We start from the raw sequence: 17,029 nt of genomic DNA on the forward strand, positions 1-17,029 counted from the left end.
TGCCAAAAGGAAGTGGAGGATGTAAAGACTGGAGGTCGGCGTAAACTGTAGTGAGAAAAGTCGAGAGAGTGCCAGCTCCAGTAAAGAGTGGCAGTATGAACCGGGCAGGCAGGAAGCCAGAGGGGGAGGGAGTGGCGAGGGCAGGGAGGCAGGGGAAGGGTGTCTGGGGCAGCACAGGGCAGGGAATGGAGTATGCCTCGTCGGCAAAACTGCTTAACCAATTTCCAAACACGTGAATGATCAGATTCAGCGCAGCAGTCCACCATTTCATTATATAAAAATAAATAGGCCATTCTGCCCCTCCGCCTGCTCCGCCAATCAATAATGTCATATCTGGTCTTGGGTTCAACATTGCTGCCCCGTCTGACCCCTGTATCCCTTGATTATCCACAATAATGAGGAAAGATCCCCACAATCTGGCTTCAGTTTTCCTTCATACAAGTTATGGAACATTTGGAATAGTTGCAGCTTTCATTCAGATGGGCTCCCGACCCCGGAACTCTTTGTGTAATTCTGTTGTAGGTCTATACTCGGGCTCTTTATGAGGCTGTTGATCAGCTTTTGTGTATTTTTAAGTCTGGCAAGTCTGAAGAAGATCTATTCTTGGATGAAATGTAGGAGTGCTATTTGACAATGAATCATTCCAAATTATAACCATAAAACCCCTAGAAATCTTCCTGTTCATTAACTCTGACGTGTCCAACTCAATGGACACAAACTTGGAACAAATGTGCAAAGCTTGAGGCGCCTCCCATCGAAATGTAGTTTGTCCATAATCAACTCCCAGATGTTTGCCCGTTTCAGTGAAAATGACGGCAGCAGTGAGAACAACACTGAATAGATCCGACAGCTTGCTGTAATAAGCTATTGCTCTGGCATCCCTGCGTGTTTGTGTTGAACCACAAGATGTCAGACATTTTCCAGGCAGCGAGATGTAAAGCAATTAAGCTTTTTCAACTTAACAGTTTGTTGTGTTTATCAATGTTCGGTTACCTTTTCATAAAGGTGAACTTGTAGGAGCTCCTGGTGATGTGACAGAACACAGAGCAACATAGGTCCAAGAGAAGGTCATTCAGCCCATCGAGCCTGCTCCGCCATGCAATACGATCTTGGCTGATCAGACACTTTAATGCCTTTTACACCCACCATTCCCATAACGCTTTACGTTATTGTTCATCCGAAATCTATCAATCTCTATTTTAAACATACTCAATGACTGAGCCTCCACAGCTCTCTGGGATGGGGAATTCCTAAGATTCATAAACCCCTGTCACAAAATGGCACGGTGATATTAAAATGAATGTTCTTTTTGCACAAGAAAAATCAACTGCCATGTATTTTATAAACCATGTCTGGGCAGCAACTAAGAGGAAGGGAGGAACAGGAAAGAATAGGGAGACTGGTGTTCTTTATAACTGATACATTTAGTAGTCGAGTGCGGTGAGCCAGGAAGCGGGCTAGTCAGAGAGAGAGAGGAGCATCCGACCTCTGCAAACCGCTCAGCTGGAGATGATGATGAAGTGCTGTTAGCAAAAGCCAGTTTGTGTAAAAGATCGTTTTCATCGCTGATCCGAAGATCGTACCCAAGTCCTGGTCACTTAGGCTGTACGGTGTGGTAGTCACTAGGTGGATTTGACCAATAGATTTATTGCTGTTGTTTGGGAAATGGAGGAGGAGTCTCAGTAGAGTTTAGGATTACTGGGGAAACAGATGTTTTGGGGTTTCCAGTCTTACTCTTAATATGCCGAAGTATGAGATGTTCCTTGTAGTGTTCCATTATCTTCTACTTTAAACAACAATAAAATTATTTATTAATGAAAGAGAGGTTTGGGTTCTCACTGTTTCCACAGACATTTCTCACTATTTTCCAAAAAAAAAAAACACTGCGCGAAACCAATGTTTCAGGTTGGAATACTCACACACGTGGCATCAGCAGGGTTGCATAAACCTTTGTTCAAATAAATTTCTCCTCCTCTCTATCCTTTTAATTTGAAATTGCACCCCCCTTGGTTCTAGACGCTCCGACCAAGGTAATCATCTACCCTGTCTATCCCTTTTAAGTGTTTTGCAGGTTTCAATTTGATTGCCTTTCATTTATCAAACCTCGGAGAATACAAGCCTAGTTTGCCCAATCTCTCTCCATGGAACAAGTCTGGACATTCTTTACACTCCCTCTATTGCAATAATATTCTTTCTGAGGTAGGTAGACCAAAACTGCGCACACTACTCCAGCTGTGGTCTAATCAAGCTTCTATACAATTGAAACAAGACTTCACTACTCATGTACTCCATTCCTTTCGTGGTAAAGGCCAACATTCCATTAGCCTTCTTAATAGCTTGCTGCACCTGCATGTTATCTTCAGTGAACTATGGACAGAAACACCCAGGTCCCTTTGTACATGAGTGTATAAACAGTGCTTTAAAGGCTTTGGCAAGTTCATACAAAAATTACAAACCTGGGAAAGAAGTCACTGGTCCATCCAACCTGTCCCATCCAGTTGTGATGTTCTGTCTATCATGGAACAGGCCATGCTGAGCCACCCACAGCTGGGTGATTGCTTCCTGAGAAAGATGAACGACCGGATAATAATCTTTATTGCCACATGTCGGCTTACAATAACACTGCAATGAAGTTACTGTGAAAAGCCCACATTCCGGCGCCTGTTCGGGTACACTGAGGGAGAATTCAGAATGTCCAATTCACCTAACAGCACATCTTTCAGGACTTGTGGGAGGAAACCGGAGCACCCGGAGAAAACCCACGCAGACACTGGGAGAACGTGCAAACTCCGCACAGACAGTGACCCAAGCCGGGAATCAAACCTGGGACCCTGCAGATGTGAAGCAACAGTGCTAACTACTGTGCGACCCTGCCGCTCAAATGATAAACCAAGGCCAATTAGGGGGGAGAAGTTCCTTGGAAATTCCTCTCTGACCCCTTTAGGTGATTGAATTTGGCCCAGAATGTCACCCTGATTTGTATTACGGGGACCCACCTCTTGTTCCGAAAAACATTGAGAGCAACGAGAAACTGGTTTAGTGCCTCGTGAAGGAATGCATCAAATCCGCTTCCAATGAGCAAGTTTGGAACCTGTTCAATGAGTGCGCGATTCTTTAGAAAAAATAGAATCACTTATTATCCAACATAGTTGCTCCCTTGAACATGTGGCCTGGCCCCTGATTCTTCTTAACCTCTTCATTTGAAAAGATTAACTGTAGAAGCACAATCTAGCCCCTTCATTATTTTTAGAAAGCTTGTTGAAATCTGCCCTGATTCTGCTCTTTTCAAAGATCGCCAGACCAAGCTCTTGAAGGCTACCTGGTTGAGGAGTATCTGAGCTCAGGAATTTGTTGTATCTATTGTGTTTTGTTGAATTTTTACCCGGTTATTTGCCTCCCCAGTTCGCTTGAATCCAATGTCAGATTCTCAACAGTGCGGCTTCTGAGACTTCAATGTATCGGGAGGTTACAGAGTTTAGAGCCAGTGCGAATTGTTTTGCTTCATATTATTTCTCAGTATTTTTATAGATTCATAGACTACACTAACCCCATTTTTCGGCGCTTGGCCTATAGCCCTGGAGATTACGGCAGCGCAAGTGAATATCTAAATACTTCTTAAATGTTATGAGGGTCTCTGCCTCCACACCCCTTTCAGGCAGCGAGTTCCAGACTCCCACCACCCTCTGGGAGAAAATGTTTCTCCTCAACTCTCCTCTTAACCTTCGACCTCTTATGCCCCCTGGTTATTAACCCCTCTACTATGAAATTAAATTAAAATTGCTTATTGTCACAAGTAGGCTTCAACGAAGTTACTGTGAAAAGCCCCTAGTCGCCACATTCCGGCGCCTGTTCGGGGAGGCCGGTACGGGAATTGAACCATGCTGCTGGCCTGCCTGGGTCTGCTTTCAAAGCCAGCGATTTAGCCCAGTGTGCTAAACCAGCCCCATGCAATGGAAAAAGTGCCTTCCCATCCACTATCTACGCTCCTCATAATCTTATTCACGTCTCCCAGGTCCCCCCCTCCACCTTCGCTGCTCCAAGGAAAACAGATCCGACCTATCCAATCTTCCGCTCAGACCTGCCAGCCCAGGCAGCGTCCTGCTAAATCTCCTCTACACCTTCTCCAGTCAGTCACACCCTTCTTAAAACGTGGTGACCAGAACTGCATGCTTAGCTGCTTGGAGTGGTGCCAGTGGAGAGGAAGGGACAAGGATGAACTTGGCAACCACGGTGGTGGGAAATCTTATTATCGAAACAATAACCTGGGATAAAATTCATCCATGATACAAATTCAAGAAAATGATCCAAACTCTCTCTCTTCCTTGTATCACAGCAAACCCCTTCCATATACAAATCGCAGTGAAGATTTACCACCATCTTAACACCAAGGCTTGTTGCTTGGGTTGGCCCAGTTCCAACGTTTTCTTCCGGCTGTTTCTGAGCATTCGCGCAAAGCTTTTCCCCCCAACTCCCTGAGATCACAAAACCGCCCTCTAAACTCACTGCTACCTCAACTGCGCAGTAAACACGCAAGTTTCCTCAACGGCCTTACGGTATTTATAATCAGAGAGCTTAGAATTCCTGTCTTCCACCTGTGGCACTCTAAGGTTCAGCTTCTTTCCTGTTTTTCTGTGCGTCACTGGAACCCCTGACGGATGTGATATAAAATAGTTACTTTAAAGATATTAGTTACTGTAATGTAGATATAGGCCGGTCTAATTTATGTTAGTTCACAGACAAAGGATTTCAGAGAGCAGGAGGGGGTGGAGGGGGGGGAATGGGGTGTTTAGAGAATGAGGAGAAAAGGATGCTGGGTAATAAGAGGCCAGGGAAAGGAATGAGAAGTGAGCCAATTAGGATGTATGGCCAGGTCAGGAGGGGTATAGGATGACCTATGGGAATCGTGTATGTGAAACGTGATGCCATTTGAATGTGTTGGTAGAGATTTCTTTGTTCTACAGAATGACTCATTTCTGGAGAGCTTGGAGGCAGCTTGCGTTCTGGGTTTTTGTGAAACGAGTCAGACTTGCAAGTCAAATAAAAAGTAACTAATGCTATGCCTACAAATCCATCTCGAGTTTTATTGAGGCCAGACTGACGGGTAAAGAAAGTTATGTTTTCACACCCCGAGCCGTGGCAACACCGTTTTTCTTTTCAAATTGGTGTTTTCCCAAAATTCATTAAACTACTAACCACCTTTTTTAATCCATCTCTTCACTTGCGAGGGTTCTAAAACCTCATTAAAAATGCATGCATACAAATGGGGCCTCTAGACACCCTGCCACTAAGCTCAAGAAAAATATCAATGAAACTAAAACCATGTTCCACCTTTCTTAAAACAGCAGTATCTACATGCATTAAGCGCAGTGGTTAGCCCTGCTGCCTCACGGTGCCGAGGTCCTAGGTTCGATCCCGGCTCTGTGTTACTGTCCGTGTGGAGTTTGCACATTCTCCCCGTGTCTGCGTGGGTCTCACCCCCACAACCCAAAGATGTGCAGGGTAGGTGGATTGGCCACGCTAAATTGCCCCTTAATTGAAAAAAATGAATTGGGGTACTCTAAATTTATAAAAGCAATAAAAGAATAAACATGAATTACTGTTCCACATGGTACTGGACAGTGCGCGCGCACATTTAGTGATGCAGGTGTGTAGATCCTCAAATTCAAGAAGCATATCCCTGTTGGGGGTGTTCCAAAACTATATGTAAAAATCGTGGAGAAGTTGCGGAAGAAATTCACTTTGGAAAGTTAAAAAGGTGACACTTTGAAAAATTAATTCGGGCACAGAAGATTTAAGAGTAGATTTAATGGAGCGATATTGACGAGCGAAACTCGTCAATATTTTAAAAAGAAAATGCCAAGGGCATGGGGGCAGGCAGGAAATGGCACCGTGTACAGATGGGCTGAATGGCCGTCAACTCCTGTGCTGGAAGGTTCCATGATTTACAGAATTCGACATAGAAATTCTTCAATTTGCTGCCTTCAATTATTAAATTTTAATTGAACATGACACCAAAAGATTTGAGTCCTTTGGGTAAGCTAATAGTTGGTGATCTGAACCGTGTGTTAATTAAAGGTAACATTGTGTAAATTAATGCAACCCATGTCTATTTTAGTACAATTTTCCAGTGTATTCCTTAAAAAGTAGCTTTTAGTGGTAACACTGAAGTAAATTAGTTAATTCAGTTTGCAATAAACATCAATTAAGAATAAACATGCCACATTTGGTGTTTTATTTCTTGCTCCGAACATAGGAACAGAAGGAAGACATTTAGTCCATCCAGCCTGTTCTGTGTTCTCATGCAAGATGATCAAGATTTATTTGTGATCTAACTCTATATGCCCACCTTTGCCCTATGCCCCTTAATACCTTCGGGGGGGTGGGGGGGGCAATAATCTATTAATTTCATATTTAAATGTTTAAGTGCGATTTCCTGCCAGCCTAGATGGGTACCATAAATTGTGATTCTGACCAAGCATAGTTGGTAGCAGCCCCACTGCTCTACACTGTGCTGCTGCTAATGTGTATTTGTAGGTGCGCGCGCTGCGTGTGTTTGTAGGTGCGCGCGCTGCGTGTGTTTGTAGGTGCGGGCGCTGCGTGCGTCTGTAGGTGCGGGCGCTGCGTGCGTCTGTAGGTGCGGGCGCTGCGTGCGTCTGTAGGTGCGCGCGCTTGTAGGTGCGCATTTCAGAACCAAATAATGATGTCAAAATCACTGTTCTGAGCATATTGGAGTGAGTGGTGACAATGACAGGTATCTTAATAACTGGGCCAGAGGACCATTGAAGGGAAATATTGTCCTGGGTTGATCTGGATTTATTTTGTGGCAACAAGAACTAAACGCTCTTCTAGATTTAGTGCATCGTAAAACCTTAGCATAACTGCTGCAGGTTTCCCATTTGTGGCTGCTGAGGTGTTGGATGAGATAATCTATTCACTATTTTAATATCTACACCACATTGGATGTAAATAGTGAAGATATTCACTCTAAAGTGGGTCATTTCTAATTCCATTCTGTTCACTGAATAATTTGGCCCAAATCTCTTTGGTCTTTTCTCGTTACTGTAATACTTTTATATTATAAGTATCCAAAGTAAAATATAGTTTTTCAGTTCATTTGTGTAACTGGTCTGAAGTTAAATTTAGCTGCACTATCAATCTCCTACTTCTGGCAATTTTGTGCAGTGAGTTTTGGGATCTGGCTGAATTTATCTGGATCGGAAACAATGAAGACTCGAACACTCATCCTTGTGGGATGAGAAAACACTCTTGCCTTTTTTCATCTAGTTATTTTCCATTCCATGTTCTCCAAGAATCCTTTTCCTTATTTTTTATGAAGGAACAGTGGTTGGAGTTCCAAGTCCGGATAGTGTGTGACTTGCAGGTGCTGCAGTTCCCATGTGTCTGCTATCCTTACCCTCCTAGGTGGCAGAGATGGGAGGTTGGTGAGGTTCTGTCAAAGGAGCCTTGATGGTTTGCTGCGCTGCATCTTGTAGATGATACGCACGACATTAGTGGTCACCTGAAAGAAATTAGGAAAATTTGGTGGGCTGGATTCAACTTTTCTAGTTCCACGTAAGCTGTTCTTGGTTAATAAGTTAGCGTCTGGTTAGTGTTGGTTAAAAGAGCTCTCTACTCCTAAAGAAGAAAAGTCCATGTCTCCGTGATCGTACAATCTGTGTTGACTGTAAATCATTTATTGCAACAACATTATTTAGTTAAGAGTTTGTTTATGAATCATTTGCAAGTGAACAGCCAATGGGTTCACACCTTAAATGCTTCAAAACTGCCTCGGGATATATAGTCAGGTTGTGGCTTTTCCACTTTGGAAAACAATTCAGAATCATTTTTCCCCAGGGACCTGTTTGGTCTCACACGCGATGTAGTAACAATCTATGTCCATGGGTCAGGTGCTGATCTGATGGTAAAACCACAGCATGGAAATTCTTTTGGAGAGGTCATCTCATCACCTGTGTTTCAAATCACGTGGCAGTAACGTGTTGACATGCAAAGCTCTATTCCACCTCCCCAGGCGTTTTATAAATCAAAATTGTTTTGAAACTGTGTGTGGGCTCATGCATTCTGGAGCCCTGTGGGGGGGGGGGGGGGGGTGCCTGCAAGAGAAAGAAATTAGAAAATGACTGTGTGCTCTCCAAACTTCATTTCAGATTAATGTGAGAAAGCAAGTTCTTACCTTTTTTAAAAAAAGATCACTTTGCACGCCCCACCCTCGCTCCGTAACCGAGATGTGTCTTTTCGCAATACCCCTCAGAAAACTTAGTGTGAAAGTGGTTTATTTTTAAAGACTTGTGCATTTATTATTTTGGATGACCCTGGTTTTACTTTAATCACTAGGAGGACACGATCACTTCATGGACCTAGTCCAGCCACAAAGTTTGGACCAAAAGCTTGCATGCTACAGAATCCAAAGGCAGTGATGTAAGTAGCTGGTTTATACCAAACTCCATTTGCAAACGTCCAGTTTGTTTTCATACCCAGAGCTGTACACTTTTCATGTACATTTGGCTTTATTTTAACATCAACTCATTTTAGAGCAAACTTGACATTTTTTAGTTGTTTTGTTTGCTCTGACAGTAAACTTTGGAAAAGAATGTTCCGCGTGTTAATTAACGGACTGCTGCATGCAAACTTCAAGATCCATGTTTTTCCACAAAGCACTGCTGATGTTGTTACCCTTGAGTATAATACAAAGCTCATCATTTAATAATGCAACGTAGCCAATTTATAAGATGCTCCTGTTGTCGTCATGTTAGACTAAAATTGTGTGTGGTCATTTCTTACACGTAAACTCTGCTTTCAAACTAATTTTCCACCATTAATCAAACTCGGTATTGTGAAAATCTTTCATCTACAAAAAATACGTTTAACAAAATCTTGGGTTTTTTGAAATATTTTTATTCAAGGCTTTTTATAGACATGTACAAAAATATCAGAAGAGCAAAACATCAACATGAATAAACAACCATAAATCCCCAACCTCCTCTCCCCCCCCCCCCCCCCCCCCAATACCAACACCCCACCGTCCTAATCTGTAACCCCTTATAAACTCCTCCCCCTGCCCCTCCCTTCCCCCGGCTGACCACTCCTATTCCTGCAAATCGAACTTGACCTTCTCCAACTGCAGGAATTAAAATCTTGGTATTTCTGATATAGTGATGATGTAGTAGTTTGATACCTTAATGCTTTGTTAATGGTTAAGAATCTGGTTTACTGCCTGTGACCACACCTGTTCTGGATGAATTGGGGGAGAGCAATGGGGCAGAAGATGTACTAAATAAAAAGGAAAACAAAATTAAGTAAGAAAGATCTTCAAGGTGAAGAGGAAGCTGTGGTAGTCTGTGTTAGAGCTATTACGGTACCTGGTAATGCTGGAACACCATTGGTAGATATTGTATGTTTGCTATTGGTCAAGCTGTATGGTAGCTCTGCCCTGCAAGGCGGGGTATAAGAGCCCGTGCCGCCCCAGCAGCCTTCATTCTGTACCTGAGCTGCTGGGGAAAACATCTAGCTTATTAAAGCCTTCAGTTGGACTACAACCTCGCTTTAGTGGTCATTGATCGTGCATCAATTTAATAAGCTAGATTTAAAAGGATGGAGCTCCGAATCAAGCCGGAGTGTCTGCAACTCGGCCCCCACGCGGCGAACTCAGCGGCAATCTTCAAGCACTGGCTGGCGTGTTTTAATAGGATATCTCGGAACGGCCGAAAACACACCCACGGGAGAGCAGAAAATGCAAGTCCTGCACTCGAGGGTGAGCCCGGAGATTTACACCCTCATCGAGGGCGCGAAAGACTTCGATGCAGCAATTGAGCTGCTAAAAGGACATTATATTCGCCCGGTAAACCAGGTCTACGCCCGACATCTGCTAGCAACGAGGCGACAAATCCCTGGGGAATCGCTGGAAGAATTCTACCGTGCACTGCTGGTGTTGGGGAGAAACTGCAGCTGCCCGCAAGTTTCGGCGAGCGACCACATAGAACTCTTGATCCGGGACGCTTTCGTGGCAGGTATGCTGTCCTCCCAAATCCGCCACGATTGCTGGAAAAGGGCACCCTAGGCCTCAAGGAGGCACGGGCCCTTGCAGGTTTCCTGGATGTGGCCTCCAGAAATGCCAGCGCTTACGTGCCCGACCGCGCGGCAGCCCCCTGGGCAGCGTGGAACCCCTCCGCAGCCGACCCCGCGACATCCCCCATCCCCCCACAAGCTTGTGCTGCAAGGCGGCCTGGCAACCCTGGGGGGCCCCGCTGCTACTTTTGTGGGCTAGCCAAGCACCCCCGGCAGCGCTGCCTGGCCCGCGCATCCACCTGCAAGGGATGCGGTAAAAAGGACCCCTTCATGGTGGTATGCCAGGCCCGTGCGGTCGCCGCGGTCTCCGGCGGCGAATGCGGATCGCCACCACAAACCTCTCCACGGTCCCCATGCGGCCAGCGGGCGCCGCCATCTTCCTACTCCAGGGCCACGTGCGGCCCCCGGGCGCCGCCATCTTGTCCTGCGAACGCCACGTTCGATGGACAGGCGCCGCCATTTTGTGCACCGCCAGCCATGTGCGACCAATGGGAGCCGCCATCTTGGATGGACTCCCAGGACCCAGCTCGGCTGACCGCACAGCGTCCGAAGAGAACACTCAGCTGTTGAGATTAGCCTCAGTGACCCTGGATCAGTCCCGGCCTCGAACACTCAACTGCTACAACAACTGTACTAATCAACGGGCACGAGACGTCCTACTTAATCGACTCTGGGAGCACGGAGAGCTTCATACACCCCAACACGGTAAGGCGCTGTTCTCTCCGCGTCCACCCCATTAATCAAAAAATCTCCCTAGCCTCCGGTTCCCACTCAGTAGAGATAAAGGGGTTTTGTGTAGCAAACCTCAGTCCAGGGAAGGGAGTTAAAAAATTTACCGGCTCTACGTCCTTCCCCACCTCTGTGCGGCCATACTCCTAGGTTTAGACTTCCAGTGTAATCTCCAAAGTCTAACTTTCAAATTCGGCGGCCCTATACCCCCCCTCACTGTCTGCGGCTTCGCGACCCTCAATGTCGATCCGCCTTCCCTGTTTGCGAACCTCATCCCGGATTGCAAACCCGTCGCCACCAGGAGCAGACGGTACAGTGCCCAGGATCGGATCTTTATTAGGTCAGAGGTCCAAAGGCTACTGAGGGAAGGAGTCATTGAAGCTAGCAACAGTCCCTGGAGAGCTCAAGTAGTGGTGGTAAAGACCGGGGAGAAGCATAGGATGGGCATCGACTACAGTCAGACCATCAACAGGTTTACGCAGCTGGACACGTACCGTCTCCCCCGCATATCCGACCTGGTAAACAGGATCGCGCATTATAAGGTCTCCACGGTGGATCTTAAGTCCGCCTACCACCAGCTCCCCATCCGCACTAGTGACCGCAAATACACTGCCTTCGAGACAGACAGGCGGCTCTATCACGTCTTAAGGGCTCCCTTCGGTGTCACCAACGGGGTCTCGGTCTTCCAGCGCGAGATGGACCGAATGGTTGACCGGTACGGTTTACGGGCAACATTCCCGTGTATCGATAATGTCACCATCTGCAGCCACGACCAGCAGGACCATGACACCAACCTCAAATTCCTCCAGACCGCAAAGGTCCTTAACCTTGCATATAACAAGGATAAATGCAGGTTTGCACCGACCGCCTAGCCATCCTCGACTACGTAGTGCGAAATGGACTTATAGGCCCCGACCCTGAACGCATGCGCCCCCTTATGGAGTTCCCCCTCCCTCACTGCTCCAAGGCCCTGAAGCGCTGCCTAGGCTTTTTCTCTTACTACGCCCAGTGGGTCCCCAACTATGCGGACAAGGCCCGTCCCCTGATCCAATCCACAGCTTTTCCCCTGTCGATAGAGGCCCGCCAGGCCTTCAGCCGCATCAAAGCAGACATTGCAAAGGCCACCATACACGCCATCGATGAGTCCCTCCCCTTCCAGGTCGAGAGCGACGCGTCTGATGTAGTTCTGGCGGCCACCTCAACCAAGCGGGCAGACCTGTGGCCTTCTTCTCCCGTACCCTCCATGCTTCCGAAATCCACCACTCCTCATTCGAAAAGGAGGCCCAGGCCATAGTGGAAGCTGTGCGGCACTGGAGGCATTACCTGGCCGGCAGGAGATTCACTCTCCTCACTGACCAACGGTCAGTTGCTTTCATGTTCGATAATGCAGAGCGGGGCAAGATAAAAACGATAAGATCTTGCGGTGGAGGATCGAACTCTCCACCTACAACTACGAGATCTTGTATCGTCCGGGGAAGCTAAATGAGCCTCCTGATGCCCTGTCCCAAGTGGACCGCCTCCGAGCCCTCCACGAGGACCTCTGCCACCCGGGGGTCACTCGCTTTTTCCACTTTAATCAAGACCCGCAACCTGCCCTCTCCATCGAGGAGGTCAGGACAGCCACCAGGGACTGCCAAATCTGCGCGGAGTGCAAACCGCACTTCTACCGGCCAGAGAGAGCGCACCTGATAAAGGCTTCCCATCCCTTTGAACGCCTCAGCATGGACTTCAAAGGCCCCCTCCCCTCCACCGACCGCAACACGTACTTCCTGAACGTGATTGACGAGTACTCCCGGGTCCCATTCGCCATCCCCTGCCCAGACATGACCGCCACCACCGTCATCAAGGCCCTCCATAGCATCTTTGCACTGTTCGGGTTCCCCGCTTACATACACAGTGATAAGGGGTCCTCCTTTATGAGCGACGAACTGCGTCAATTCCTGCTCAGCAAGGGCATCGCCTCAAGCAGGATGACCAGTTACAACTCCCGGGGTAACGGACAGGTAGCGAGGGAGAACGGAACGGTCTGGAAGACCGTCCTACTGGCCCCACGGTCCAGGAATCTCCCAGTCTCCTGCTGGCAGGAAGTCCTCCCGGATGCCCTCCACTCCATCCGGTCACTGCTGTGTACCACAACCAACCAAACACCTCACGAACATCTCCTTGTCTTCCCCAGGAAGTCCTCCTCTGGGACCTCGCTCCTGACCCAGCTCCCGGACCCATCCTGCTCCGAAAACATGTGCGGGCGCACAAGTAGGACCCGTTGGTCGAGAGGTCCATCTTCTCCATGCTAAGCCCCAGTACGCATGGCGTTTCCCGACGGCTGACGAGATATGGTCTCCCTAAGAGACCTGGCGCCCGCCGGAGCCCCACACACACCCCAGCCACCAGTTCCACCCTCCCTCCCACCAGTGCACCTTACAGGAGGATCGGTCCTTCCGCCGGCCCCGTCTCGGCCCCCCCACCCACTGACGCACCCCGCAGACGGTCCCTTCCCAGGTCAACCGTTTTCCCCACCAGCGCCATCTCGGGGTGCCAAAGCTGCCACAGAGATCGAGGCCGTACTCCCGGAGTCACAGACGCCCGAGCCTCCACCGGAGTCACCACCGAAGCTTCGCCGATCACAGAGGACGACCAGGGATCGACTGATTGCTTCATTTTAAAGTGTATAGTTAATTATGAATCATAAATTGTAAATAGAATTGTAAATAGTTACTAAACACTGTACGGAGGTATTATGGTACCTCCATAACTATAATTTCTACCACGTTACCATGTTATAATATCAGGCCACCAGCCCCGCCGGACTCTTTTTTAACAGGGGGTGAATGTGGTAGTCTTGTGTAGAGATGTTAGGGTACCTGGTAATGCTGGAACACCATTGGTAGATATTGTATGTTTCCTATTGGTCAAGCTGTATGTGAGCTCCACCCTGCAAGGCGGGGTATAAGAGCCTGTGCTGCCCCAGCAGCCTTCAATATGTACCTGAGCTGCTGGGGGAAACAACTAGCTTATTAAAGCCTTCAGTTGGACTACCACCTCGCTTTAGTGGTCATTGATCGTGCATCAGAAGCTCCTTAGAAGCAATCGATCACAACAATAACAATCTTTATTAATGTCACAAGTAGCCTTACATTTACGCTGCAGTGAAGTTACTGGGAAAAGCCCCTAGTCGCCACATTCCGGCGCTTGTTCGGGTACACAGAGGGAGAATTCAGAATGTCCAATTCACCCAACAAGCACATCTTTGGACTGTGGGAGGAAACCGGAGCACCCGGAGGAAACCCACACAGACACGGGGAGAATGTGCAGACTCCGCACAGACAGTGACCCAAGTCGGGAATTGAACCTGGGTCCCTAGTGCAGTGAAGCAACTGTGCTAACCACTGTGCTACCGTGCCACCCATTTTGGGGAAGTGACAGACACGATAGAGTGGCATAAAAGATTGAGTTGAGGGCAGGTTTAAGAGGATTTTTCTTTCGAATGAAGGGTAATGGACAGTTGAGGTGGGGTTTTAGGGTTGATGGTTTGCTGCTGGAACACTGGACTCATTTAAAATCAGCTTCCATCAAAGAGGAGAAAGTAGTTACATTTCCAGAAAAACATACAAGAGCAGGTTACTTTCAAACCTGTTTTGAGAGGTCAATCTCTCGTGTCTGCTGCCTCTTTCTCGCTCTTAGGGGACACAGGAGAGGAAAACTCATTCAGCTGTGACCCTTCGCTCTGAGATATTTTTAATTTTTATTTCATTTTATTTATTTTTTTTTCCAATTAAGGGGCAATTTAGCTTGGCCAATTCGCCTACACTGCACATCTTTTGGGTTGTGGGGGTGAGACCCGTGGAGACACTGGGAGAATGTGCAAACTCCACACAGGCAGTGACCCAGAGCCGGGATCGAACCCGGGTACCCTGCGCCGTGAGGCAGCAGTGCTAACCACTGCACCACCATGGAACCCTCGCTCTGTGCAGTTGATGAGGAAGTCACATTACCTTCTCATCCGAGTTAATGGACCAAGGTTTGAGCCATTTGACTTAATTTAAAGTGAATAGTTTAGACACTGAAAGAGATCACTATTGTTGCTAACTTTTGGTTGGCTCTTAATTCGTAATTTGCTCTGTTTAACCTTTGCTCTAGAGTCGCCAGGTATCTTTATGATACCGCCACGAGGTTCAAGTACTGATCAATAACTCAACACACCAATTAGTAAGATTCAAATCAAAACACATTTATTATATACAGTAAGTCACTACTTATGCATATAACTCTACTTTCTAGACTATCTCTATCACTAAAAGGCCTATACTTAGCTTCGGAATTGGCCCACCAGGTCAGGGGAACAATTAGCCTTTCGTTCAGGTCCTGAGTCCTAGTCACAGCAGACATAATGAAAAATTGATATGTTAAGCCGACAGCCAACGTTGTTCATGTAAAAACTTCGGAGGAATATTAATAATGATCTAATCACAAGGGCAGCACGGTGGTGCAGCGGTTAACACTGCTGCCTACGACACTGAGGTCCCGGGTTCGATTCCGGCCCTGGGTCACTGTCCGTGTGGAGTTTGTACATTCTCCCCGTGTCTGCGTGAGTATTCCCCCTGACAACCCAAAGATGTGCAGGCTAGGTGGATTGGCCACGCTAAAATTGCCCCTTAAATTGGAAAAAGAAAATTGGGTACTCTAAATTTATAATAAAAATAATTATCTAATCATAGCTTAAAATTGCTATGAATATTCTGTTTCAATGCAAAAGTTGCCAAAGCATCTGTGAATGAAGATAGGTTAGTATTTGCCTTCTATTTTAACAAATTACTATCGCCGGTCGCCATTTACATTCTTGTTGCTCAAGCAATGATGCATACGGCATGAAACTGGTCAGATTTCAATATAATGCTTGAGATTGTGGGGAAGGGTAGCCGTGAACTCGTACTGGGAACGGTCCAATGACCAGTAAGTCATAAACGGGGCAACAGGAGAATTCCCCTCAATCATTTACACCTACCTGAGAGGGCAAATAGAATCTGACCTCATGACCTACATCAGCGGTGCACCTGCTCAACTAAGGCTGAACACCAGTGGCTTTTAAACCTCCTATTATATACTGTGGCAAAAAATATCAAGAGTGGTACAGGGCTGTGGTCCTGGTATATATTATGAGCAAGGTTCCGTTGCCATTAGGCCAGCACAGTCTTGCAAAATGACCTCTTCAAGTATTTTGAGAAAATCACGAACTATAAATATGATGTAAGACCTGTGGGTGGACAGTGCTGTATTGTGATTTATTTCTGTTTGCTTAGTTGATGGCCTATTCATGTATATTTGAAAGTTGAGCTGTGTTCCCAGAGCGTAGACAACAGACCAACGGTGATGTCTGCCAAGGGTTCTCTGCCAGCTCAATTAACAATCCACTTCCAGCTAATCTGATAACAACAACTAACCCTGTACTGAATCAGGAGCTGGGAAATGATGGTAACAATCACTAAGTCACAGGGCTACGAATTAATTAATTTCTCTTTTGTTCATTCCCTCCAAATGCAACTTATTTTTGTTCATGAACGGGTACCATTGAGCCGCTAGTCATTATAGTCTTTGTATTCAAAAGATCCCCTTTTGTAAGTGACCAGGGAACAGATTTCATAACTGTCGAGATGGTGGAACAGGAAATCCAACAAGTAATTGACTAAAAACAGGTTATACGTTTTCTGAAGTTACAAAGGGAATATCAGTTGCCAGCGACTACTTTCAATAATAGTTGACAAATGAGGTATTTCCTGTTGGATTTACATAATTGGAGGAAAGTACATACCTGGACAAATTGGCATGTTATTGACATCACGGTGCAGAATCCTTACAATTTATCCCTCGTTAAGCATCCCTGAAACAATCTTCCCCATCAGCTATTGGAAGTCACTGTTTGGTGGCCAATTAAAATAGAGAAGATTGATGTGGGAAGGTAGCAAACACATTGAGAAACTCCAGGAGGATGCAGAGATAAAATCGAGGTGTCAGAGAAAATTCTCAAACCTCCCAATAACCCATCTTTCCAACCCTTCGAACGCCGCCTGTCCCACACGTGGCAGGGTTCGCATATTGTGCATTGTGCTTGTTGTGTTATGTACTCTGGGATAACACAGGCTGCAACTCGATGCAGCTTTGACCAAAAGATACTCCAGATTTTGAAGTAAGTTCAATGTGATTTATTGAACCATTAGCGCAG

At 46.6% G+C, this 17,029-nt stretch overlaps 1 protein-coding gene across 2 annotated transcripts in view; it reads left to right on the forward strand.

The window, feature by feature from the left end:
• Positions 1-17,029, forward strand: part of LOC140392539 (NAD kinase-like) — a 116,367-nt gene that overhangs the window by 24,380 nt on the left and 74,958 nt on the right. For both annotated transcript variants that reach the window (XM_072477814.1, XM_072477816.1), the window contains one exon: positions 8,353-8,436. In XM_072477814.1, the coding sequence (XP_072333915.1) occupies positions 8,353-8,436 (84 nt within the window). The remainder of the gene's footprint in view (positions 1-8,352; positions 8,437-17,029) is intronic.

Source organism: Scyliorhinus torazame, chromosome 16 (assembly GCF_047496885.1).
Source record: "Scyliorhinus torazame isolate Kashiwa2021f chromosome 16, sScyTor2.1, whole genome shotgun sequence".
Taxonomy (NCBI): Eukaryota; Metazoa; Chordata; class Chondrichthyes; order Carcharhiniformes; family Scyliorhinidae; genus Scyliorhinus; species Scyliorhinus torazame.